General features: G+C 40.8%; 1 protein-coding gene across 5 annotated transcripts in view; it reads right to left on the reverse strand.

The window, feature by feature from the left end:
• The window catches only part of FAM81A (family with sequence similarity 81 member A), a 53,818-nt gene extending 31,451 nt beyond the window's left edge, over positions 1-22,367 (reverse strand). The window contains exons 1-4 of one of the 5 annotated variants that reach the window (XM_081292249.1): positions 22,198-22,366; positions 21,435-21,474; positions 4,759-4,826; positions 3,267-3,540 (exon numbers count right to left, since the gene is read on the reverse strand). In XM_081292249.1, the coding sequence (XP_081148375.1) occupies positions 3,267-3,540; positions 4,759-4,805 (321 nt within the window). In that variant the 5' untranslated portion in view covers positions 4,806-4,826; positions 21,435-21,474; positions 22,198-22,366. Of the gene's footprint in view, positions 1-3,266; positions 3,541-4,729; positions 4,827-21,434; positions 21,475-22,197 lie in introns of all 5 variants that reach the window. The other 4 variants (XM_081292251.1, XM_081292252.1, XM_081292248.1 and 1 more) reach the window with 4 other exon arrangements.
• Positions 22,368-27,787: the final 5,420 nt, after the last annotated feature.

Below are 27,787 nucleotides of genomic sequence, written 5' to 3' on the forward strand. Positions count from 1 at the left end.
ATATAGTTCTGTTATTTAAGCCACCCAGACTAATTTGTCATGATTTCATTTTGATGAAGTTTGGCTACAGTATAGCAATTCTTATGTTTCATGAAGCATTCTAATTTTGGTTATGTTTGGGTAGACATGCCTAAGTTCATAATATACACAAGTACATATAATTAGTGCTTCATACCAGTCTTACATTTCTAAACTTTCTTGCTGTTACTTTACTATGATATGTAGTTATTGCCAGTTATAAAAAAAGTAAACACTCACATGGCCAAAGTAAATTTTTTGAATTTAGAATTAGATTTTACTCAGTTTTCCCTCTCTACAACAGAAATCATATTTTCATTTGCAAAATTTGCATACTCTAAAAATAAATGGAAATGGAAAAAAGTGCTGTCTGGGTGAGGAAGGCATAATCAGTATATAAAATGTGTTTCACATGTTGGAAAAACGGCAAAATTGCAATTACTTAACAAAGACGAATGGGGGGAGAGAAAGGGAGAGAGAAGGGAAAGTATATGGAAATTGTAGGAGACCTTCAATGATACACAAAATTATAAGAGGTTATGAGGGGCAAGGGGGAGGGGGGGAAAAAGGGGAGAGAATTGAACCACAGCAGAGGAGGTAGAGAGGGAAGATGGGAGGGGAGGGGAGGGGAGGGGGGATAGTAGGGGATAGGAAAGGTAGCAGAATACAACAGTCACTAATATGCCATTATGCAATAATGTGAGTATGTAACAGATGTGATTCTGCAATCTGTATTTGGGGTAAAAATGGAAGTTCAAAACCCAATTGAGTCTAATGTATGAAAGATGATACATCATGAGCTCTGTAATGTTTTGAACAATCAATAAAAAAATGCAATTACTTTAAAACTCAGTGCATTGTAAATGGTTCAAAAAACTGTCTTAAAGAAATATGTTTGGTGAGAAATAATTAGCAAAGCATAAAATGATTGATGATATATCTGCTACTGATCCCAGTTCAAGTGAACTCTCATCAACAGAATGATGAGGCCAGGGAGAACTAGTGAGAACCACAGCTGGAATTACCTGGTTTCATGAACAACTCTCTGGAGGGTCAGAAATCCTCGGAAAGCAGAGAATGGCTACAGCGGCCAACCTGTCACATTTGAGAGTTGGTTATATAAGATCAGGGTTCCAGAACAGCTCCCATGAGGAAAAGAAGAAAAGGGAAAGGAACATATTTTTGGAGATTTGAATCTCCTGGGTTTAGTCCCAGAACTGCCACTAAATGGTTTTGAGACTTGAGGCCACTTCAACTGGGTCTATCCTGAAAAGGATGCACTTTGTAGAGACAGCTAAGAGTCTCTACTAGGAAATCTACAACTGCCTTCACTCTCAATTGGGTGTTTATTCACTAATACTCATTTGCTATGATTTAAATTATGGTGTCCCCTCCAAAATTCATGTTGAGACTCTGTCCCCACTGTGGTAGCATTAAGAGGTAGGGATGCACCATGGTACACACCTATAATCTCAGAGACTCAGGAGGCTGGATAATTGCAAGTTCAAAGCCAGCCTAGAGAACTCAGCAAGATCATCTCAAAATGAAATTTTTAAAGGGTTGGGGTATACCATGCTTGAGGCCCTGGGTTCAATCCCCAGAACTGAAAAAAAATAAATAAAAAATATACACACACAATATGGGTGTGGCTATGTAGAAACTGGAACACCCATACATTACTAGTGGGATTATAAATGGTACAGTCACTTTAGAAAATTGTTTGGCTATGCTTTGAAAAGTTAAACATATATCTTATAGTGATAAAAGATCCAGCAATTCTACTCTTAGTAATTTACACAAAAGAAATGAAAACTTTTCCATATCAAAGACTTGTACACAAATACTTATAGCAACTTTACTGGTAGTAACTAAAAATTGGAAACAATCCAAATATCTATCAATTAATGAATGGATAAACAGAAAGGGGTACATCTATACAATAGAATACTACTCTGACATCAAAAAGAACATGACTGGGGCTGGAGATGTGGCTCAAGCGGTAGCGCGCTCGCCTGGCATGCGTGCAGCCCGGGTTCGATCCTCAGCACCACATACCAACAAAGATGTTGTGTCCACCAAGAACTAAAAAATAAATATTAAAAAATTCTCTCTCTCTCTCTCTCTCTCCTCTCTCACTCTCTCTTTAAAAAAAAAAAAAGAACATGACACATGTGAGGATATGTGTGAACTTCAAAAGTATTATGCTTAGTGAAAGAAGGCAGATGCAAAAGACTTCATATGGTATAATTTCATTTATATGAAATGTACAGAAAAGACACATTTATAATTATAGAAAGTGGATAAGCCCTGACCTGGGGTAGAAGTAGGGCTTGTGTGAATTGTGGTAGGTGAGGGTAATGTCATAAAACAGAACTGTGCTGACAGTAGCACATTTCAATAATATACTAAAAGTTATTTAATTGTACACCTACAATGGGTGTTTTTTGTGGTATTTAAATTATACCTCAATAAAACTGTTTAATAACAACACAAATCTGACAATGGAAAAAAGGTGGGGGCTTAATTTCAGAAAACACCATTAATGTACAATCCCATGAGAAGAAACAAAGATTCTCCTTAATTTAGCCATATACATTTATTCCTATATTTAATAATTACATGTGAAGTCTATTACCATTATGTAGCAATAGAAACCCAGGCCCTAAATGATCTAAGTTTTCTGAACTAAATTGTATGGTCTCTGTGACTGCCCCCAAAATAGCAGTAAACCTTTAAATTCTACAAATAGACAATATTGGCTTTTTTATGGGGCCCATTTCAGAGCAAAATAGAGCAATAAAGGAGAGTCTGAGAAGCAATCCAAATACCTAAGCTCTCTGAATAATAAATTGCATAATATATAATCATTATGGCCTAGAAACATCTAATCTGGAGTAGCAAAGGCTGACCTAGTAATTGATTTAATAGCTATCTTCACAGGTATGAAGGGTTTTACAAGGAAACTTTTTGACTAGTTCTCTCTCCCCATTGAAAGCCAAACAAAACAAAGTGATTTAATAAACAGCAAGGCAATTTTGGAATAAACACAAATAACACTGACAGAAACTGCTATCAAATACTGGAATAACTTTAATTAGGATATTTGTGCAAGCTGTTTCCTTGGCGATCATTACAGTCAAGACAGACAGCTTAGGCCTACGTGCATACTGCCTGAGAGGTGGGAATTAGAGTTGGGTGACGATAAGGATCAATTGGGACACAGGCCACATGACTTGCACACACCTTACCTCAATGTCCCGATTAAGCTGTTTTACTATGGCAGTTATGTTCCTGATGTGCTCCTCCAAGAAAAGCCTGGCCAGGCGGTCACCACCCCCTTTGTTTTGCATTTTCTGCAAACTGCTGACAATATCGTCTTTAATCCGGAAAGCATGCTCCACCAGGGCAGCGGTGGTTTTCTCATGGCAGAGGATCCTGTCTTCTAGTTGCTCCACAAGGCTTACAGAGGAGTAGGGTGCCATGGTCAGGGACTGGCTGTGTCGGGGCATGGTTCTTACTCGCCTGCAGAAGGAAACCACAGCATGGGAGTGGCTCATTGGGAAAATATAATTCTTAAAGCCAGATTCAAGACTTCACAGAGAAAAAAATACATACTGTCTACCCCTACAAGGTAAATAGGGTTTGAGGCAAGGTTTCTGCCCCAAAGAGTTTCCTCCATTAACCAGACAGGATCTTGAGATAATTGTGCTCACAGGCTTAGGCTCTATGACCTCTAAGATCAAGAGGCTGGCAGAACCGGGCAGAGTGGTATCCCCAGCTCAAGTTGTGAAATCAAGATCCAGCTGACTAACACATTCTCCTGACAGGATCTCCTCCCCAGCCCTCCCCCTGAAGCAGTGGTTACAAAGTCAAATGCCTACAGGGGTCAGGCAGGTGACATAAATGAGTAAAGCATGCCATGCATGGTGCAATAGGGAGTGATGGGGACTTTGGAGAACTCGACAGGGCATTTCCCAGCTAAAAGGGAGCCACAATTCTGCTCCTCCTATAAGTGATCATCTGGGAACACAGGTTCATCTTTTCAGATTATTTGGTATTTTCAAATGAGCCAGAAAATTCAGACTTGTATGTGAAATTGCCCTATTTTTAAAAGTTGACAACTCATTTAAAAAGCATTTAAGATCATGCAGTCCATGCAATGTATTTCCAAGAGCCAATTTTGTCATGTAGGCCCCCAATTTTTTATTTAAAAAGGTAAAAAGGACCAGGCTTGGTGGCATGAACCTATGATTCTAGTGACTTAGGAGGCAGGAGAATGTCAAGTTTGAGGGCAGCCTTGGCAACTGAGTGAAACCCTGTCTTAAAGTAAATAATAAAAAGTATTGAGGATATAGCTCAGTGGTAGAGCATCCCTAGGCTCAATCCCCAGTATGTATAAATTAATCATCAATCAATCAAAGTAATTAATTAAATAACAGAGACATTAACCTCAAGCCTCCAGAGTTATATTTCACTATTGATAGAAAGTTTAATCCTACTATAGGGAAACTATGAAATCTCCACCTCTTGGGGTCATGGAGTGGTCCATGGTATCCAATAAACTGGAAACCAGGAGTGGGGACACTATAATACTTCTCTTGCCCTTGGACAAAACTATTCTTGGATAATGCAACAGCCACAAAGCTTCACTTATAAAGACCATCACACCCACTAGCAGCCCTCATGGGATTGGTGTAAAGGAAAAGTATACCTTAGATGCATATTTTCCATATATTATACCTTTCCTCGGTGACAAGATTAGGAAATACAGTGTTCCGTTGGGCCATTTTCTTTTTAATAATTCACATCTGTTGAAAAAACAAGCACTAAATTATTTAACAGCTTATATCTGGAACTTTAAGTGACCTCCAAGTTTATTATGAAATTAGTACTAAGTGGCTCATAAATTATGCTGACACAGTGATCAGTTCTATTATTGAATGGCTGTATCTCATAAATGAAATAAACAGTAAATGTTTCCAAATAAGGAGAAAAGAACTTAGCAAAATCAACATGCTTCTAAAGTTAATACTATAAAACTTTGCTGAACCAATCAACACAGACTGTCAAATGGAGTTTCCAGAAGTTTCCTAATCCTACACTATATCTCAAGTTGAAAAACCACTTTTCCAAGCCAGGCACAGTGGCACACGCCTATCACCCAGTAACTGAAGATGCTGAAGCTGAAGGACACAAGTTTGAAATCAGCCTCAACAATTTAGTGAGATCCTGTCAAAATAAAAAGATACAAAGAGGTGGGATATATTTCAGTGGTACAGCACCCCTGAGTTCAATCCCTAATACCACAAACATACAAACAAAAAGCCACTTTTCAGAAATAAGAAAGAAGAAGGCAGTTTCTTCTTTCTTTTCCTTTTTTTTTTTTTTTTTTTTTTTTGTACTAGGGATTGAACCTAAGGGAACTCTGCAACTCTGCCACTGGGATTTATCCCTGGCTCTTTTTGAGACAGGGTCTCACTAAATTCCATGGTTGGTCTCAAATTTGTGATTCTCCTGCCTCAGCCTCCAGAGTCAGAGGGATTATACCATGCCTGCTGGCAAGGTAATTTCTTTAATAGATTTTTTTTTTTTCAATCTTATACTTCCCTGTAGAAATTTGCAGGAAACTGTCTTAGTAAATTTGATCTCAGTAAGTTTCATGGCAATTAAGAATGCTTGTTTCTAAATCAAAAATAAAATAACTCATGATCAATGTGATATGATTTGGGAGAACTTAGCTATCCACTAACAGAATGAGAATAATATTCTTAATTAAAGCTGTAAAACTATAAGGTATAATCATACAGATTGCATCTAACACATAAGGAACATTTGATCATCACAACTCATTAGAAAATAGAGAGTTTTTAAAAGATTTCATTACTTCGGTTTCTTAGCTGTTAATTGGTTTAAAACAATGAATGCCTAGTAACTGGGATCTGACTCAGTCATTGTTCTCAGACACTGAATTCAGAAGGCATTTCTGATTGACACCATTGTTTTGGCATCATCTCTCTGGTGTTTTATTTTTAGGGTTTCAGAATGTGAACATTTTACTTTCATAGACAAAGAACTTCAAAATTTAAACAATTGTCATTTAAGAAGAAAAGTAATTCATGCCAAACAAGCTATGATGCCCAGGAGTTCTTAAGTGTCAAAGATAAGAACTGCTGCCATTTAGACTAAATAAAATTAGACTGGTATAAAGAATGCTATTATTCAGAATCACAGAATCGTTTACTTTTAAAATTATAAGACACCTCAGCTGAAATTTTCATTTACAGAGTAGCACCACTTAAGAAACATTTATGGGCCAGGCACAGTGGAGCACTGCCCGTAATCCCAGTGACTCGGGAGGCTGTGGCAGCTGGATGGCAAGTTCAAAGCCAGGCTCAGCAACTTAAGGAGACTATAAGTAACTTAGTGAGACCCTGCCTCAGAATAAAAAATTAAAAGGGTGGGGGATGTAACTCTGTGGTTAAACGCCCATGGTTTCAATCCATGGTACAAAAAAGAAGAAAAGATACATTTATTAGCATCTGTTAAGTAGCCCAGCTAATGCAACCATAAAGCAGGGAGATAAATAATAACATGAACAAAAACACATGGGGAGGACAAAAAGAGAGAGGTGCATTTTTTTCCTGGGGGGCAGCCAGGTCAGGGAAGAACTGATGTGAATGAGCAGGATTTCCCAGAGTAGGGAACAGAGATGATCCCAAGTGTCTCTCCTTGGCTTCCTAACACTGGCTCTCCTCCTCCACTCTCAGCTATGGCCAAACTGTTCTTCCAGCCTCACATCTGGCCATACCTTACCACAGACACCTGCTCCTGTCAACATCCCCTCTGCCACCCCATCTGCAACTGTGCTTGCAACAGTCCTGTGCTCTCTGGAAAAGCCTTCCCATCCCTGTTTGCCTCAAGAACTCTTCTTCATTCTTTAAGAGCCTCCAGGCCCTCGTTGTAGAAAGTGTCTCTTGTGTATTTCTCCAGCTCTCTACCTGTGTGTTCTACACTAATTATTGTACACCATTGGTTTTTAGCTGTTTAATAGGCTGCCTCTTCTATTAAACTGCACACATTTCAAACCTTAATAGGCAGAGAACTGACCTAGAATATGCCAGACATGTTTGTTAATAAGCAAATGGCTACTGTTCCTGCATCAGAAATAGCAGCAATAAAGGCATCTGAAAATATGCTTTAGTTAAAAAGTAGAGTTCTTTATGGAGATAAAATTTCAACAGTTAGAAACCCAGAAAGGATCTGTGAGTGAATGGAAACTTTTGCTACCCCCCACCCCTTGAAGTTCTTTTCATCCATTTGGAATTACCTGGCCTGTGCCACCCACAGATCAACTTTCTGAAAAAGCAGTGTGTACACCACTACTTGTTGGAAACAGGTTTTCAGTAGCAAACCTTCCTTATAACCAGTGCTATGGCTCTAGCTCTATGACAGGAAGTTTCATGTGACACTGCTGTCTACTTAGAATTGTGCCCTTTCGTGAACATGGTGAGGATCTGTTCATCTGTTAAGTCACTTAATTGGTTAGCATCCTGATATTTTGCCAGAACAATGGGATCTATATTGCAGAGGAATAAGAGTTGATAATAAATATATCACTGAATCCAGTGACAAAAGTCTCCATTCACTCACAGATCCTTATTGAATCCAATTTAATCAATACCTCCTCAAGCAGCATTTCTTCATCTTCCCTGTTGTCAACTCTGGGTTATCTGCTGAGGTTATCATCACCTGTGCATTTATAAATCTGATCACTGATACTGTGAGTGGTCCACAGCCTTACCAAGCAGGTCTATGTAGTGTGCTGTGCTGATTGTATCAGGTTCACTATTACAATAAATGATCTCCACTTTATGATTTGGGGGAGATTAGGGGACGGGACAGATAGGTAAAGCAAAAAGAGAAGAACTAAAAAGCATAAGAAAGGCAAACTCATAATGCCCCAAATATGCAATCCATTCATCGAATTTGGAGGCTCATACAACAGTAAAGGGAAATGCTACTATCTAAATCAAATTTTTTTTTTGTCAATGAGGATTCTGTGAAAGAAGATGCATAAAGGCTGTGTATACATACTTATGAATATTTAATACCTCAATGACCAAAGAAGACATTATTGCCAACTACTATATTTTTATAAGTAATGTGACACTGGATAGAAATGCTATGGAAATATTCTAATGTAAAACAAGGATGAATTTAACCAATTAAAATGACAACTTGTACTGAAAATCTGAATATCAATCATGTAAAAATGTCGTTTTTCACTTCACTATTAAAATGTAGTGCTGATATGCTATGCCAAGTGTCAGATTTTAAAAAATCGGCAATGAATTTATGAATAAAATGATCATAATTTGGTAGTAGGAAAAAAAAAGCCCATTTCCTTATAGTTAAAAATAGAGTGAGAGAGGGCGGGAGCAGCAGAAGGTGTGTGCAAGACAGGTGGGAGCAGCTCTAACTCCGTCTGAGGTGCCTCTAGCCTGGGCTCCCCGGGGCATGGGGGTTGGGCGGTGTGTCTTGGGGAAGTGTAAGAACAGGATGGGGAGGGCAAGCTCGGGAGCATCCAGGTGGGCAGAAGTCAGAGGAGGGCAGCACAGGAGCCAGGCCAGGAATCCAGGCACCCGGGATGGGATCCTGCTGGAGCAGGACTGGTCCCTGGAGCTGCTGCTCCCACTCTCCTCCTGCCCCCTCCAGCCCACCCCAGCTCCCTCCAGCTCTCCTCCTGCCTCCTCTCTGTCCTTTCTTACTCTTTTGCTCCACTCACTTCCCTTTGCCCTCTCCCTTGCCTTCACTTCCATTTCCCTCCCTTCCACCACTTTTCCCTCCCCTCACTCGCCCTTTTCCTCACTACAGTCCCTTCCTCACTACAGTCCCGAATAGCTTTCAGTGGTGGAAAACACGGACAGTGTACAGGGAAAGGCCCTGTGATCTGAGCAGGCTGGCCGTGCACACTCACCTAAGGCTTGACCTAGGTCAGGCACTGACGAAGTGTGTTTCCGAGCATTAGTCTAATTCATTCTCACAATCATTTATTCTATTTGACAGAAGGAAACAGCCCGACAAATGTTCAGCAACTGTCCAACATCCAGGCCAGGGAGGAGGAAGGCAGAGATTCGAACCCAGGGCCTTGACCTCCTCATCAGAAGGAAGCTGTGCGGGCCTCTAAGATAGTGTCTGGCCTTGCGCTTCTGGATAAGCTTCCCAAAAAATGCTGGTTCCTTCCCTGGCTAATGTCTCTTCATGTACATCTGATAGAAAACATTTCTAATAAACTAGATGTGTTTTCTAATAAAACTTTTTAAATAAAACTTTATAAACTAGATTCTAGGAAACAGTATTCATTGGTATATTTAAAGAACTATTATACTGTTTTCTGTTTGGGGCTAATGGAAAATTGTTAAGTACCTACTATGTAGCCTCTTTGTGGCCAAATTTGTCTTTCCTGGGTCTCAGTGTGCTGGGGTTACAGCTGGACTGAAGCAATGGTGCTGTTACTTGGTGGTTGGGGAACCAGAGCACACACATGAAAAGAACAATTTGTAACATGTATTTTGTTTGAAGAAATTTGGAACATTTTGGGAAACACATCTTCTTGAACTAAAAAACAGGGTTTTTCTGTGATTAATAAAATAATATATTATTAAGATTCAGGGCCTACAAAGACACAAAAGAATAAAGTGAAAGCTGACACTCAGAAATTGTTAATGTTGGGGCTGGGGATAGCTCAGCGGTAGAGCATTTGCCTGGCATGCCTGAGGCTCTGGGTTCAATTTCTAGTACCAATAAAGAAAAAAAAAAAAGAGAAATTGCTGATGTTATAACAATTTACTTTTTAAAAAAAAAATCTCTCTCAGGTACATATAATTTTCCTCTTAAAATAATGAAAGCATACTTCACACTATATGTGTACTCAGCATTTCCTAACTTGTACCGTTATACCCATCTCTCGATGTTGATATAAAAAAAAATACGGATCACTTTTTTGGGGAGGTGGGGGTGCTGGGTATTAAACCCAGGGACTCAGGCATGCTAAGCAATCACTCTACTACTGAGTTACATCCCCAGCCCTATATCACTATTTCTAATAACGGCAAAATAGTCCCCCAAACAAATATATCATAATTGTTAGCCAGCTCCTTACTGATGGACATTTACACTGAAATACTGTTTATAATCATGATTTAGTTCAGCTTTTTGGCATGTTGTTTTCCTTCCCTTGTTCTACAAAATGATTCAGGTATGTGGAAATAAATGGAGCAAAGTAAAAGCTACATGCAAAATTCAAGTTAAGATGAGATGCTGCTAATGAAATCTGAAGAATCAAGAAGTGATAAGCCAGCTGATCTGTAAAAATGACATGGGAGACTGAAACAAGGCAAACACTCACGCTGGTTTCAATGTCAGTCTGGGGCTCTGTTCTGTTTGCTCAAAGAGGAGCCACATTGTCCAGAGTCATATCCCCAAAACCTGGCACATAGTAGCTGACCGACAAATGTTTGCTGGATGAGTGAATCTCAGGGACACGTGTCTAAACTGAAGTAATTTAATAATGCTGGGTGTGATCAACTGAATTATACTTTGACCAGCAAATGAATATACAATAAGAAAGGGGATTGGGGGACAGGGTTGTGGCTCAGTGGTAGAGCGCTTGCCTAGCATGCGTGAGGCACTGGGTTCAATCCCCCACACTACATAAAAATAAACAAATAAAGTAAAGGTAATGTGTCTGTCTACAACTAAAAAAATTTTTAAAAAAGAAAGGGGATTGGTACATACAGCATGTCTAGTCAAAACAAATTTTCTTCTTCTTTTAATTTTTAAAATTTTTACTTTGAGATAGGATCTTGCTACACTACCTAGACTAATCTCAAACTCCTGGATATAAATGATCCTCCTACCTCAGTCTCCCAGGTAGCTGGACTATAGCATGCTACACTGCACTGGGTAATTTGAAGAGATAAACTGTTTCCAAGAACCTAAGAGTTCAGAGCAGCAGGAAGAACAGTAGGCAGCTGTAGTTAGCTGCAATTCTGATACCAAATCACCTGGGATGTAGTTCTGTTCACTAGAAATAGAATAGCTATTTTATAATTTAATTTTTAAGTCCTTTCACAAATTTCAAATGGATATCTTGCTTAAAATATATCAAAAGAAGACTGAAAACAACAAGAACTTTAACAAGTTTTTTTCGTACCACTCATACATACTTCTGTTCTGGCAGTGAAAGTAAATTACAAAATGAATCTAATTCACCACCAGAGAAAAATCACAAGAGATATCATTTCATTCCACTGCATTGGCAAAAATCATGTCTGATAAGATTAACTAATGACAAGAATCTACATGGAACAACAGCAACACCAGATGAAAATAAGAATTGGTATCACTCCTTTGGAAAGCAATGCTCAATATCTACTAATGCTGAAGATGCAGAAATCCCATGACCCCAAAATTCTACTGCTGAGAACTACTCAAAAAACTTTACAAATATGTTCATAAGGACACATTTACAAGGATACTTAAGATAGTGTTGTTTCTTTAACAATTATTTTATTTCTGATTAACATACATAAATTTTACATGGTTCAGTAAAATTTATGTATGTTAATGTGGTTCAGTGCGCTATTCCCATACATGCATATAGTGCTCACTAGTCAAATCCAACCTACTTTTCCCAGCCTTCCCTCTGAGATAGTGTTGTTTCTAATAGCAAAAAAATGCATTTGGGAGCCAGACACCCATCATTAGGCCACTGGTGAACCTACTGACATATTCATGCAATGAAATAATAAAATAATAAACAGTATTGAAAATTAACTAATTAGATTTACAAGCCAAATTTGAAAGAATCTCACAAATACATGAAGTGAAAAAGGCAAATTAAAGAATGATATGGACACTATGATGCCATCTTAAAATATATCAAAAATAAGCCAAATCTATAACAAGTAAAGAAGGTGAACATGGAAACAACCAGTACCAAACCAGGGTTATGTTTTTTTCTGAGTTGGAGCTAGAGGGAATCAGCAGAATACTGAGGGAGTTGGATAAACTGACAGATGTTTTACTTCTTTTTTTTAATATTTATTTTTTAGTTGTAGTTGAACACAATAACTTTATTTTATTTATTTATTTTATATGGTTCTAAGGATTGAACCCAGGGCCTCACACATACTAGGCAAATGCTCTACCACCAAGTCACAACCCCAGTCCCAGATGTTTTACTTCTTAAGCTCAATTTTCTACACTATCATTTAAAAAGAAAGAAAATTACTTTTTCCATTTCCCACTTTAAAAAATGACAAAATATGTAAATTTTTGTCACACTATTAGACTCTCCAGGACATGCCCAGAACTCAATCTTGCCCTATACTTTCTAGGCCCACAAATGGAATTTCATGGCAATGGTAACTAATCTGCACTAAATGTCTACCCTTAAAGCATTTTATCCATGATATTAACTAGATGTTAATATTTCTATAAGTGGCTACAGGCTAAGTGTCTAGTAATAGAAGAGGAGCTAATTAAAGCATCAATGGCTATTTATCAAAGACATCTACAGCTATTTATCAATAGAATATCAATAGCTCATTAAAATTATGGTTATACAGACTATGAAGTAACATAGGAAATATTTATGTGCAGTTATAATGCCAAGGTTTAAGACCAAAACAAATTGAATTTACAGTATTATATACAACCATAATCAGGGTCTGGAATCCCAAGCTTTGCTCCTTGGCATTGCAATTTAGGTGGTACAAATATTTTAACTTATGTTTAAAGAATCCTGCCAATTCTCTACCACCACTACCAATGCCACTATTGCTATACCCCACTTTCTTCTTCCTCTTCCCTTCCTTCTCCCCATGGTGAGAAGTCAACCAGATCCTAACCCAGCAGAGGTGTTTGGAGCAGGAGATCCAGGGCCAGAGCCAAGCAGTCACTGTCCTACTGTGTGCACAGAACACCAGCTATCTGCCTTCCCCCACTCCCCACACCAGCTCCTGTCCCTTTTCCAAGGCATGGATGCTTTCATGGACTCATGCTACTTTTAATGCTATTTCCTTTTCCCCCCTCTTATACACCATTCCACTCTTCCCATGCCAAATTTCTGGAGTTTCCCCTGTGGTGTGGGTAGTCAGTAACTGGCTATATCATTTGTTTTTGGTGAGAGCAGGAGGAGGACTGTGCAACTAAAGCCTCAATACCTACTTTGCAAGGCCAGTATACCCAGCATGATGAAGCGAAGGGAAGGGCCACTGCTCACCACAGGAGCTTTAAGTACTCCAAATTGTGTGCCAAGCAAACAAAAATGGCAAGTAAACACAGCTACCTTCTTAACAGGCAGCTCCCAACCCTGACTAGAAATTTGGAGAATAAATGAGCAATCCTGGATGAAATATCCTGTGTTTGCATAATCAGAGATGTAGAACGCATGATGGATGTGAGATGGATCTAGGGAATTTTTTGGTAAGTCCTCAAGGCCACCCTTGGCCTCTAAGGTACTGAGTATCCTTACCAAAGGATATTAGACCAATGGCAGATGAAGCGTCCATTCATCTGTTATATACTGATGCTTTTTCAAACTTACATTACCCCAACAACCCAGAAATCCCTCCACCATCTTAGAAAGGATAGGGCAGGAGTTCCACACTGGAAATTTATTATAGTAGTATCTTTGTAAATAGTGGAAAGAAATAAGTCAAAATGTTAATAGTGGCACAGAGTACATTTTTATTCTGCTCTTTCTTATTTTCAGAACTTTAATAAGTGGGGTATTTCTTGAGTAAAAGAATGGACCAATGAACAACAACAAATGCAGACAGTGCTCATTTAATGCTATCAAAACCAAGAAACCAGCCCAATTCTGAGTCTGAAAGAGCTTACGGTTCAATTAAAACAACTGTGCTGTCAATTTTTACCTTCACCTCATTCTCTTGTGGGCACATAATAAGGCTTGAGCCTGTCACCCTTAGCAAAGTCATGATTGCAGCCTGGATTGCCTGTAGAAGAAGATCAGGCATGTGGCACGGATACAGTGGCTCTAGAGTGCCATCAGCCAGCATTATAAAAGCCTTAGTTCCAGGGAAAGTATGATCCCTCCACAGGGTCCCAGGCAGATATTCCCAATGTCCTTTGCAAAAATGACCTGATTCTACTTTGTAAGACTTGCTTCCTTTCCCCTCCACTCTGTTACATTCACAAAGGGAACTCCATTGGAGATAGAAAGATAAGAAGAGAATGTGTTTGATTCACAAAAATGGGTTTCAAAATGCTTAAAACATTTACAGTGGTCTTCCAGCCAGACCAGTGGTCACTGCATAACTGAAGGGATCCAGTAATCCTGTAACATACATGTGGACTCTGCCACATACAGACAGACTCACAAATGAACCCCTGGAGCCCAAAGAACAGCCATTGATGTTGCCTTAAGCCACTCTCCACAGCTTAGAATAATATTAACATTTCTAGAAGAACCCCAGTAAAAACAGGCTGGTTTTTGTTCTACTCTATTAATAACAGCTATTTTGAAATACTATTTAAATCTTCTATTGTTATTTGAACTTTTCATGGATTATGTCTCCCCAACTGAGCTGCTTCAGGGCAGCAGGGACCACATCCTATGTAAGCCTGCAGAGTGCCTCTTCACAGATGCTCATAAATATGTGTTCATTTGCCTTTTTGTTTTTCTAATTTGGAAAGGCCCATCATTTTAATTATTGAGTTGCTCTGCTCAAATGACGTATTGATGGCTGACTCAAGGTGCCCCTCCAGCTGTGAACTTGGCAGACTGCTTGAGGTCACCCTGCAACGGGCCCAGGCATACACACGTGCACACACCCACACCAAAAAAGAAATGTCTTAATATTACTTTTATCAACAGCTATATTTGGCAACTTTTCTTTCTAGCATTACAGAAGACACATTACCAAATGTTAAAAAGGGAATCTGCCAAATGAAATAGCAAGAACAGAAAAAAATATTATTTAAAGCCGGCATAAACTCTCTACCTACTGAACTCTCTACCTACACCCCCAGATGCACCAGGGCTCACATGGGAGGGGAAGGCACGACTTTGTGTTGTGCAGGCAAAATGCTAGTTGTGGCTTTGTGGAATCGCTGAGGGAAAAGCCAAGGGTGTGGACTTGAACGAGGACCCTGCCCCAGCCTGTGCCCTTTCCTCACATGCAGAGGGAGTGGTGGCACTGCTCTGCCCCACATGGGAGACTCCAGGAGATTCTTTTATTTGGAGTAACAACTGGAGCACAGCATATTAATTTTATAACTATTTAGAGAGAGCAGGGGAGGACTCTTGAGCTCTTCCACAGATAATTAAAAATGCAGGGAAAAAAAAAAGAAATCTGAACTAAACAAAAAAACAAGCTGAAGACACCAGGGGATTCTGAATAACATCTTCCCGGTTAAACAATTTTAAGAATTCCATAATGCGAAAGCAACCCCCACACATTCTCTCCCACACAAACACGCTCTTTATTCAAGCCACTCTGAACTGCAGCAGCAGGATCTCTGCCTTCACCTCTGCGGTTCCTTGTCCAGGGAGGACATCTCCATAGAAGCACTAGAGGTGGCGGAGCTGACCACCAGTCAGCAAGGGCAGACACACCCTGAGGAGGGATGTCAGCAGTTCCCCACAACCTCAACCACTCACCAAACGAAAATCTGATTTTTAACAAGAACAAATGTTGCTTTAGCAGAGACTAAAAAATTCAGGTCTTTTGAAGCTTGTCAAACAGCAAATTCCCAGTAACTTTCCTGGTGTTCCAGAAAGAGCTGATTATTTCTGAAACAGGTAGTTGATGATCACCAATAACTACATCTTTAAAATAGTAAAGGGGTTGGGTGGTGCACTTGCTTAGCATGCTGAAAGACCTAGGTTATCCCCTGCACTGTAAAAAGTCAATAAAATACCAAGAACCACTGAGCCATGGAAAAGAATCAACAAAAGACAACTGAATAGTCTCACACATACACACACACAATTGAGTTTCCTATTTTTTCAAAAAAATACCTGCTTTCATATAAAAAATTCATGGAACATAAAACCACTTCTAATCAGACAAAAATGAAGTAACCAATGTAGGGAAAGGGAGGAAACAGAAGCATATTGACCAGAAGGAACAGGCAGGAAAAGTGAAAATAAGGAAGAAGAGGGGATGAGCCAGGGGAAGGCTGAGGAGAAGAGGCAGCACTGAGGGAGCCCGAGGAGGGACAGCAGGAGGCCAGACAATGCAAAGAACAGGTGGCTGGGGCTCCAAAGGGAGGACGCCTGAGAAACTGCTCCTCTCACATTCAGCTGCTCATTTGGGGTGTGAAGAACTAGATGGGCCATATTTAATATGCTCTGTGAGGTTTGTCTACTCATTTTCTTAATCAAATATGCTCTTTCTTTGTCTTGACATAAACACAAAATTAAGATATCATCAGGGGAAATCATTTTTCCCACTTACAATATGGAAATACCTTCCCAAATTTTCCACCACTTTCCTCAAAGATTCTAGTTTGAACCAATGCTCATCTGACTCCAAGGGGAAGGCACAGGTCTGACATCCTCCATCAAGGACTGGATGGTAGTGGACAGCTCTGCCGTCACTGTGTGCGCTCACTTCATGATTTAACCAAATACTTTAGTCAAGTCAACAAACATTCATTGACACTCTTCAGTGCTGAACAAGACACAGTCCCTGCACTGCAAGAGCTTTGACTCAACGGGGAAATAGCAGTAGCAGACCACCAAGCAAGACTGGAGAGGCTGCTAAGGGCTCCAGGAACAAACCAGCCAAGGCTACGGGACAAAAGGATGGCTGGATCAGTTTGAACTGGGCATCAGGAAAAGCCTTTGAGGAGCAGGCATTTGAGTCCAATGTCCCAAGGGGTGGGCTAAGTGAACTCAGGGCAGCAAGTGGAAAGATGAAGAGGGGACAAAGCAGAGGAAATACTGACTAGTGGAAATCAGCAGGTAAATAGCGGAGGTAAGGCTGGAAGAGTTGAGTGTGGCCCGTGTGCAGAGGCCCTCACTCCACGATTGCTAGAAACAGGAGAGACAGCAGGAACAGAAGGAAGAAAGAAGTTGAGAGAGACTGCACCTCGCACTAGATGACAACTGGATGTGGGAGAGGAAAGAAGAGCAGAAAGCTTAACCCCAAGGGCAGAGAATGTCAGCTCTAAACCATCAGCAAGGGCACCACAGGGCCACTCAGGAGAACACACAGGCAAGCCCAAGTGAGTGGCACCCTACAGCCAGATGCAACAGCACATGCCTAAAATCCCAGTGACTTGGGAGGCTGAGAGAAGAGGATCACAAGTTCAAGGCCAGCCTTCGCAATGTAGCAAGACCCTGTCCCAAAATAAAAAATAAAAAGGGCTAGGGAAGAAGTAGGCCAGGGGTAGAACACTCTTAAGTTTAACTCTCAGTATCTTAAAAAAAACAAAAAAAGGAGGAGGAAAAGGGCATCCTACAAAATAATCAGCCTGTGCCCTTCAAAAGTGTCAAGGTCAAGGTCACAAAAAACAGAACAACTGGGAAAATAGTCTAGATTAAAGGAAACCAGAGAAGCATAACAACTAATGTAACAATGATCCTGGATGGACTCCTGGACAGAATCTTTTTGGTTTTGGTTTTTCAGTTTTGAGATCTTTCTTCCCCTCTTTTTGTATAAAGGATGTTATTAGGACAATTGGTGACACCTGAATAAGGTCTGTAGCTTAGATAACAGGACTGAATCAATCTTAGTTTCCTGATTTTGACACTTGTTATACAAGAAATGACCTTTTTTAAGAAAGAAATATTCCCTTATGTATTTAGGAGGATAAAGGTATATCATGTCTACATTACTCTGAAATGGTTCAAGGAAAAATTTCGATATCAGTATGTGTGTATACGGACACATATGTGATGTATATAGATTCCGAGAATGAGAGAATGTGATAGAGTAAGAAAGACTAAGCAAGTGTAATACAAAGCTAATATTTATTGAATTTTGTTGAAAGGTATATCAGAATTACTTAAATTATTCTTGAAATGTTCCTGTAAATCTCAATTTTTTTCAAAGTAAACAATTAAGAAACAGGAAAAATGCTTATGGAAGCCAGATGACAAAACAGTCAGGCTTTCTGGTATTAAATTCTAAATGGAATTTGAGAGAAGGGGTTGAGGAGCTGAGCAAATCAGGGCTGAAACCAGGGCTCTAAGGTCAGAATGATGCCAGAGTTCCTTTCCCAGATCTGCTCCCCAAAAGCATGCCCCCCCCCTTGGCTTATTCTACTCCCCTCTACTCCAGGATCCTCACTATATGACAGCAATAAGAAGAGCTGGCCACACAGAGACGGATGGAGCACTAAAGGGTAACACGGATGAACCAGGCTCCCAGGGCAGCACAGGGAAAGTGCCCACTCCTCTTGGCTATCAGGGGCTGGCAGTGAGATTGAAGCTGGGAGGCAGAAGGGAGGAGGCCAGGAAAGGAGGAGAAACAGACAAGGACAGAGTCTCACCGAATCCCCACTCCTAGAGGCCAGAAGAAGAAAGGAACAAAGGAGGTCTGAGTGGGACCTGGAGAGCCAGGCCTTAGAGACAGGGAAAAGGAAGCACAGAAGGAGGGCTGACACAGGCAGCAAATGCAGGGGAGAAGGGCACCATCCAGGAGCTCTGGACAGCACAGGCTCAGATCTGCTGCCAAAACACCCCTGCTGGAGCCCTTCAGGAAGGAGATTCAACAGAAAGTAAGAGTGAAGCCAGAGACAAGTGGGCAGTCAAAGGGAGAAACTTGAAGAGAGTTGGACAGGGCAACAGAGTAGAGGACTGTGCTGTCCTATATGCCAGCAAATAGCCCCATGTGACTACTCAAATTGTGTGGGGCAAGGGTGCTGGGGATCGAACACAGGGGCTCATGCACTCTGAACGTGTGATCTATCGGTGAGCCCTACTCTCAGCCCCGTGAATGTAAATTTTTTAAAATTTAACCTAAATTACAAAGCAAGACCCATTTTGCAAGTTCAATAGTCACATATGGGTCAATGACTACCATGTGGACAATCCAGTATTTTCCCTCACCACTGAAAGTTTTATTGGACAGAGTGGGGACTCTGGAAGGATTTGTTATACGAAAGATGTCCTGAATACATGGTGTAGTGAGGGCTGGAGCAGAGGAAGGAGGGACCAAAATAAAAACAGAGAAAGGGAATAACAACTGGAAAAAAATTCCCAAAAGGGGCAAGAAGGAAGGAACAAAGTCCAGAGAATGGACAGTGTGGTATATGTGGGCTAATCTTAGTGAAGGGACTTATAGACATTTTCTTCCATGGAGAAAGAGAAGATAAAGGACAGGGAGAAGCAGAGAAAAGTGTTCAGAGGTACTGAGGAGGGTGCAGTGGGAATTTACATTGAGGTAAGGACAGTAAACTAGAATGCAGACATCCTTAATCTTAACAGTAAAAAGGGGCTACTTCCTGAAATGGAAGTACCTCGAAGTTTAAGTAATGGAAAGATATGGCATTCAACCTCTAAATAGATGCAGACAGAGTTAATAAATGGTGCTTTTTTTTTTTTTTTTTTGGTTTTGTTCATAGACAAGCAAGATCTCAGTGAAATTAGAACCAGCATAATTTGCAACAGTAACTAGTCTGAAGGTCTTTGTGATTTTTCTCCTGGATAACTTGTAGGATGGGAGAAGAATATACAGATAACAAGGATGATTTTGGATTGAGGACTAGAATATGAGAAGCCCAAAATGTTAAGACAAAGGATTCTTGATTCCAGACAGAACTGAAATGGCTGGCTACCTATACATTCCAAGTGGAAAAATGGAGCCATGAGGGGCTGAAGCTTTGGAACAGCAAGCGATTTAGGGACCAGAGTCTTAAGTGATGGTTAAAATAGGGCACAGTCAGTGGCAGAAGTCCAAGTTTCAGCTCTTGAAGGTAGAAAAATTCCCAAGTCTAAATAGGTCCAAGATATTAGCAGTTGAAGTAGAATGAAAACTGAAGCCATAGAAGTTAATGTTGAAGAACTTCAAAGTCAATGAATTAAAAGAGCCTCAACGTATCCACAAAGTCACTAGCAACAGACAAGACAGAGAAGGGAAAGAAGCTAGCTGCTCACACTGTTTCTTACTTTTTTGTGGCATCAAGGGAAGTGATTCCCAAACCTGAGTGAACATCAGAACCATCCAGGAAACTCTGTTTTCTCTCTCCCTCCCCTATCACTCCTCCTTCTTTTGGGGTTTGTTATTAAAATAAGGATCATTTAGGTCTCACTCATCCTCATGATTCTAATATGGTATATTTAACAGAGTCTAACAAGCCAGGCTTTTCAAAATGTTCTGAGGAGCCACCAGGTTTAAGATAAGAAAGAAACCAGAAGATAAGAAGGAAGGTACTGGGAAAACAGAACTACTTTCTAAGAGAAGACTTGGCTGGGAATGAGGTGGCACTAAGGAGCAAGGAGAAGAACATCCCCTTCTGGTGCAATGGAGAGGATAGTAGAGAGGATTCTTCTGAGTGGAGTTGTTCACTCAGGTTCTGATGTGAGGGGAGAGAGAAAAGATAGGCTCAGCAAGAAAATAAAAAAGTATGGCTGCAGGGTGCAAGAAAAAAGACACTGAAAGGCAGTCTGGAGTCATGCAGGTCAGTGCCCTGCAGAGAGAGGAAGACCAGTTTGCTATGAGGGTTCCAAGTACAATGAGATATAGTTCATTGAAGAGTTTGTAGGGTTTAGTGGTTGAATTTCTGAACAGTAAAGATTTTCCTATTTGAATGCTATCAGATTTCTAAGATGCAAACCATTAAAGATTATTAAGCCCTCAGGTAAACAAGCTTGCAGAAGCTTATTTAATATTAACAACTTTATCTTCCTAACTCATATTTTTATACAGATAAAATCAAATTTGAATGACTATCAAGGGCATCCTTGAAGCAGAAAGTCAAAAGGGGCATGCATCCCAAGGATCTGTGAGAGGAATCCAGAACACTTCTTCTTTCCCTCTCAGGAGAAGGTTTATGGAAGCAGAATATGGAAAGGGGCCTGAGTATCTTTTTTTAGTACTAACTAGCGCTAAAGTAAAAGAAGTACCACAGCCTATTTGGCAACCCCCTACACACACATACACACTTCATGACAGATACTATGTGCAAATCCTAGGAAAGGTTCTCAATAAAGAACATATTTACACTCACAGACCTCTTATCTAAAGAATAAGCTGCAAATGTTTGTCCCTGCTTCTGAGAGAGTTACAGCTCTGTGGATTCAAATAATTATTCTGATTATTCTTATGAAATAATTTCTAACAGTGACAGATTTTAAGCTGAGGGTTTGCGCGTGCGCACTGTCACACACACGCACACACACACAAAACCTCATGCACATTGAAGAAATGACTCACTTAATTTGCTGCTGCCTGCCACTACTGGGATTGATTTTACCTGTTCAAACACAAAGTTTTCTATTAGATCAACTTCAGGAAAGAAGTACTCCGGGAGCATTAATCCTGATTTTGTTCACTATGTTAGGGCACCTTAGGGGTTTTAACCTGTGCATTTTAGCAAGCCACTCTCTAGACCACGACTGCTTTCTCCATTACTAACCTTCCACTAAGCAATAACATTTCTTGCCGTTTGGGGAATCAATTAACAAAAACCCCTAGTAAAATTAATATGGTTAAGCCTTGTATATACAGTACCCGCAAAACCGTACTTTGCGGCCCCTTCTCAGCTCACAGTACAATGCAAAGAACCTGAGTCCTTCTTTTCAAAGATGAGAAAAAGAAAAGCCGCGAGGGAACAGAATGATTAACCTGCCCAAGGTCACTCAGCTCTGAGTAGTGGGACAGCTGACTCGCCCTTACCGGTAGCAATCTGTAGACCACCTAGCGCCCCCAAACAGTCTCTCCCGGCCTGTTGGTTTGCTAGCATGCAACCCCCGCGAAAATGCAATGCCAGTTGCGCTCTGTGCCCAACTTCTCCCCTTCGCGTCAGCATGCAGTTAACCCTCTCGCCCGCAGCATGTCACATGGGCCACGCGCAGCTCTCTTTCTTCCCCATGCCTATCTACTAAGCTGGGGCCCCAAGGTCACCGGCGGTCCCAGGGAGCGCCCGCTGCCGGGACCCAGAGCGTGGCCGGCCGGGGGCTCGGGGCGCGGCACTCACCGGCGCGGGGGGCGGGCGCGCCGCGGCTGCCCATATCCTCGCCGGCGCGGCTGGGTGCGGCGGCCACTGGCGCGGGCTGTGCAGGGCGCCCGGCTGCGGGCCCGCGCCGCGGGGAGCGCCGTCCAATCAGCGCGCGCCTGCCGCCTGGCCCCGCGCGCGGCCCGGCCGGGTTCGCGGCGCGAGCAGCCGCGCGCAGCCCGAGCCGCTTCCGGGCGCGTTGCCTGGACGCGGTTGCCGTGGCAGCCCGAGCTGGAGGCTTTCCCCGCTCACCCGCGCCCAGCCCGGCGGCGCCGCCCCTCCTCCCTCCTCCTTCCCACACCCAAAATAGCCTCTCCTCATCGCTGCTGTTTCCCACAGAGCTAGCATCCAAGCGCCTCGGAGTTGGCGGGCGGGGATTTCGCTTATTGGAAAATAAATCCTGTTGTAGGACTGGTTGACTTGAATGTAGAGTTAGGTGTTGAAATGGTGCCTGATTAAGCCATGGCGTTTGCATTGTAATTCTCCCCAAAGCCCTAACATCCCTTATTTATTAAATCTCTTCCCCACAAAAAATAACTAACTGCCCGCTCCTCCTCAAATCGGGGAGAAGTTAGTTGACGAGGTCACGGTCTGGTTAACGGCTCGCGCGCTGATGCCTCACCTGTACAGGTAAACGAACACCCTGGGCACCAAGTGCCTTTTAACGAATCACCCTGACACCCCCAGCTAGCACCCTGGGTCACGTTTCTGGGCAAGATACGACGCAAGGAAGAATGCTACACCCCTCTTCTTGCCAGCCCTTCCTTCTCTCCTCAGCCTCATCCTCTTCCCAGGGCATCCTAACTCTTTCCACCTTCCTCGCAATGACGGATTCTCGGCAGGATGCACAAACCCATCCACTCATAATTTCGCTTCCTCTCCATGGGCGGGATTTAAGCGAGCAGTAGACCCCCACCTTTGCCCGCCTCGCTGCGTCTGGTTCATACCTCTTTCGTGGAGACTCTCTCCTACTTACCCAGCGCGGGTCCTCCTGTCTGTCTCCCCACCCGCCTGAGCCTCTCCAATCCTGGATAAGGAGTGTGACACAGTAGGAAGAGCTGTGGAGTCAGGCAGAGCCGTCTTGGAATCCTTGCTTCAGCAGATATTTGTGTGTTGTCTTTGGTATTCTGAGGCTATTTCCTTGCCTTTATAATAGAATAATACCCCCAACAAGGGGTTAAAGCATCTGTAACACTCATTCCGTCAACAGTGTTTACTGGATGCCTCCTAAGTGCCAGAAACTATGCTTAGATCTAAGACAAACAGAAAAGAAGGAAAAAAGAAATGTGACCCTCTACTCTCATGGAGCTTGCAGCCTGACATATGTTAATCAAATGTTATAGACACAGGTAAAACTGCCACTGTAACAAGCAGGGTCCTGGCCTTGAGTTCTGTGATATGGAGATCGGACATCATAGCTTCCCTTTAGCACTGGAAAAACCTAACTATCATTTTTTTCCTATTCTCTGGTAGATTCCCACAGCCTGGCACCTGATATGTAGTTAGTTAATATACATTGAACTGAATCCTATGCCACAATGATGACAATATCAATCATTTTCCCAGTGACTTTCTGCCACTTAAAATATGTTTGAAACATACACAACTTGCCACGATGTCTAGAAGGACATAGATGTTACCAGAAAGCAACCATTCAAGCTCAGAGCCCATTGTGAAGAGTCCAGACACAGGTTAAAAATGTTATTTTTCCTGTCTCCATCAGATCGCCTTCCAGTATAAGATGCGCATCTCAGGTGAACACATGACTGTCCCCTATTGTTTCCACATCTCTCCTTCCTAATCTACTGTCTCTCTGGTCTAGCTCCATCCCGCCAGGACCCACTTTAGTCAAAGCCTCAGGGTACCCACTGAAGGCTTTCTAGGAGGATAACAGTGGCTCTTTGTATTCCTTAGAATGAAACAGCCATAAAAGAGAGGAAACTCCCTCTTGCTACTTCTAATGGCCTTCAAAACATAACTTTGATATTTTATCTACCACAAGACTCCCTCACACTGTAGGTAAGGAAGGTGAGAACCTGGATGGTGAGAAGGTAAAGGGTCCTTGCCATATGGATACACTCTTCTATTTAGGCTGACATTAATTTTCTTTTTAACAACTATAACAACTAATATAAGTAAAAAAACATATTTAAAAAGATTCATTAAGAGTAAAAAAAAGTAATTGTAGTTCTTTCAAAACCTTGACTCCTCAATACAAGCCCTGAGAATTCTAAGTAGTCTTGGATTAAGCCCATGACTTCCCACTCTACCTTTTATTTTTTCTTTCCAGGCAATTTTCTTTTGGAATCCTAAAGGAGATGAAGTTTAGCACACAATAATTTAAACCTACCCTAATTTCTTTTCTTTTCTTTTTGCTATTTCTGTAAGATAAATTGCAATCAAGTATCCATTTTTCCAGAATTGTTTTTATTATAATTCATTAGAGGAAATGGATTTTTCTTGCATTATCTTAATTAACAATCCATGATTTATCACAAATTATTTATGCTGGCAGAGATTACTAAAAATAGTCTTAACAAAGAGATCAGTTGTATAACTTTGATGGCCATAATACTAGTCACCAACCAGTCATTAAATACAAATAATTTGTGAAGTATAAGTGCCAGACACTATAGGGATTTTTTTCTTTATGTGGTGTTGGGGATCAAACCCAGAGCCTCCTGCATGCTAGGTAAGCATTCTACCACTGAGCTGCATCTCCAGCCCTGCAGGTATTTTCTTTAAATGAATTTTTTGCACAGCTGGGTTCTGTTCCTAACTGTCCCTGCACTGCCACTGATCTAGACGATTAAATGTACAGGACATCTGTGAGGACAGTGAACAGGCTCATCTAGATAAAGGTCAATAGCTTGTGTAGGTCAAAAATGTTTTGGGTTTTTTTGTTGTTGTTTTTTGTTTGTTTGTTTTTGGTACCAGGGACTATACCCAGGGGGGCTTAACCACTGAGCCACATCTCCAGCCTCTTTTATATTTTATTTAGAGACAGAATCTCATGAGGTTGCTTAGGGCCTTACTAAGTTGCTGAGGCCAGCTTTGAAATTGTGATCCTCCTGCCTCAACCTCCTGAGTTGCTGGGATTACAGGTTTGTGCCCCAAAAATGGTATTTGTAAAAAGACTGGTAAGTAGTTGGGTTAAGAATGTGGTAAAATTGGGGGCCGGAGTTGTGGCTCAGTGGTAGAGTGCTTGCCTAGCATGTGTGAAGCACTGAGTTTGATACTTGGCACCAAGTAAAAATAAACATACCTAGTGGCCACTTTCAAGATAGAAAAAAAAATAGCCTGTGTTCACATATACTGTTGTAGAGTAAAGAAATGGGAGAGCACAAGACATCACATTGCACTGATCAACAATCTAATCTATCATTAATTCATTCTACCATTCATTTCATAATTGCTGTATCTGTTTCCTTTTAAATTTTTTTTAATTTATATATGCTGCTGAGAACCGAACCCAGTGCCTCACACATGCTAGGCAAGTGCTCTACCACTGAACCACAACCCCAGCCCTCTGTTTACTTTTTAAAAAAATACTTCTTCCATTAGGAGAAATCTTATTGAATAAAGTTGAGGTTCAGACTTTGGGACATTATTCTCTTAACAACAAACTAAAAAGTTGAGTTAACAAGTAGTCAACACAACATATGTTATTCTTTATGGCTTTTCTTTGTTTTCCTTTCTAATAATAGAAATGTCTTAGAATTAAGGAAATCCCTTTTTCCCTCTTTTATTTTATGTGTAAACATAACAGATTTTTCATATGTTTTGAATATAGTCTAATTGGCTTAGTTGTTTCACTAGTTATTTCCTTTCATGTGTAGGGTAATTCTCTCAAATAGTATGCTTTATTTATGAATTTGTATCTATTCATCTCACAAGAATTTTTTAAAGTAAGTACACCTAAGGCATACCATCAGAGAAAGCATAAAATTTTGTAAACATCCTTCCTGGTATTATTGGTGTCTTAGATAATTGCTGGTGTACAAAAGAAGGCAAATTCAGCCTCAGGTGTGTAGCATACAACTGATACATAACAGAACATAATACCACTTACAAGAAAGATAAAGAAGGCTTTGTCTGCCCAGGGCAGTGGCACACGACTGTAATCCCAGCAGTTTGGGAGGTTGAGACAGGAGAATCGTGAGTTCAAATCCAGCCTCAGCAGCAGCGAGGCATTAAACAACTCAGGGAGATCCTGTGTATAAATAAAATACAAAATAAATAGGGCTGGGAAGGTGGGTCAGTGGTATAATTCCCCTGAGTTTAATTCCTGGTACCAAAAAAAAAAAAAAAAAAAAAAAGGAAGAAGAAGGCTTTGTCTGAAGAGATTATGGCCAGAAATTCTAGGATAACTTCATAATAAAATTAATTCCTCCCAAACTCAGTTCAGTAGCAAGAAGAGTACTACAAAAAAATCCCACTATTCACTGATTTTGGAAAATTTTTCTTTCCTATTTCCAACAATTTTCAGAAAATATACGTGTGTGTTGTATACACACATATATACGTATATACACAACACACACACACACACACACACACAGGCTTTGAGTTATTTTGAAGGTTGATGCTACATTGGCTCAGTCCAGTCCACAAGTGTTTGTGGACTGTCTTGCCTTAGCCAGTCATGACACCACAGTCAAGAGAATGGAGTCTCACATAAGCTAACACCTTGTTTTGGCTTCTTGCCAAGTAGTACATTATTGAACAGTGATCTTCATAGGTAGGAGAATTAAAAGACAACTTTTCCTTCTGTTCAACAACAAAAAAGAATGACAGCACCCACCACATGAGGTATGCAGTGCCCAATGCCAAATCATATCAAAGCCAGGAGAAAAAACCAGGAGTATTGATTCCATATTTTTTGAATTTTTTTTAAATATCTTGTCAATCATGGAATATTTCTATTAATTTTGATTTTTTTCTTTTGCAGTGCTAGGGATCAAACAAAGGGCCTCAACTTATGCTAGACAAGCAGTCTACCACTGAGCTACACCCCTATCCTTAATTTTGATTTTTTAAAATATTGCATTAAAATATTAAAATATTAAAATATTTGGCACCTTCTTAAATTTTGCATTTGAGATGAGTGCCTCACTCACCTCCAGTTGGCTCCAGTGTACTCATGGTCAATGATGACATTTATGTGTCAAGCCCTGAGCTAAGTGCTTACCTACAATATTTCATTTCTTTCTTCCAACAATCCACAAATAAACTAAGGCTTAGAATCCTTACATGGCTGGTCCAAAGTTCCAAAGCTGTCAAGTGGTAGAATTTGAATCCAGACACCTCACAGCCTGTGCCTTTAACCAGGTGCTAAATTACCTCCCAAGAATAACCTGTGTCTAAGGACAAAAAGTATATTGTAAACATCAGTAGCTAAAGTGTTGGCATAATGAAAACTAACTAAATACTTCCTTTCCCTCTTCCTTCCCCCAAGGACATATCAAAGGATATAAATAGTATCATATAAAAATTATTTTTAGAGAGCAAATTCACTTTAAAATTCTATTTGTATTTTATAACTTAGTCTACACTAGCAAAGAGTTAAAGG

Source organism: Spermophilus citellus (assembly GCF_964194105.1).
Source record: "Spermophilus citellus genome assembly, chromosome: 4".
Lineage (NCBI taxonomy): Eukaryota > Metazoa > Chordata > Mammalia > Rodentia > Sciuridae > Spermophilus > Spermophilus citellus.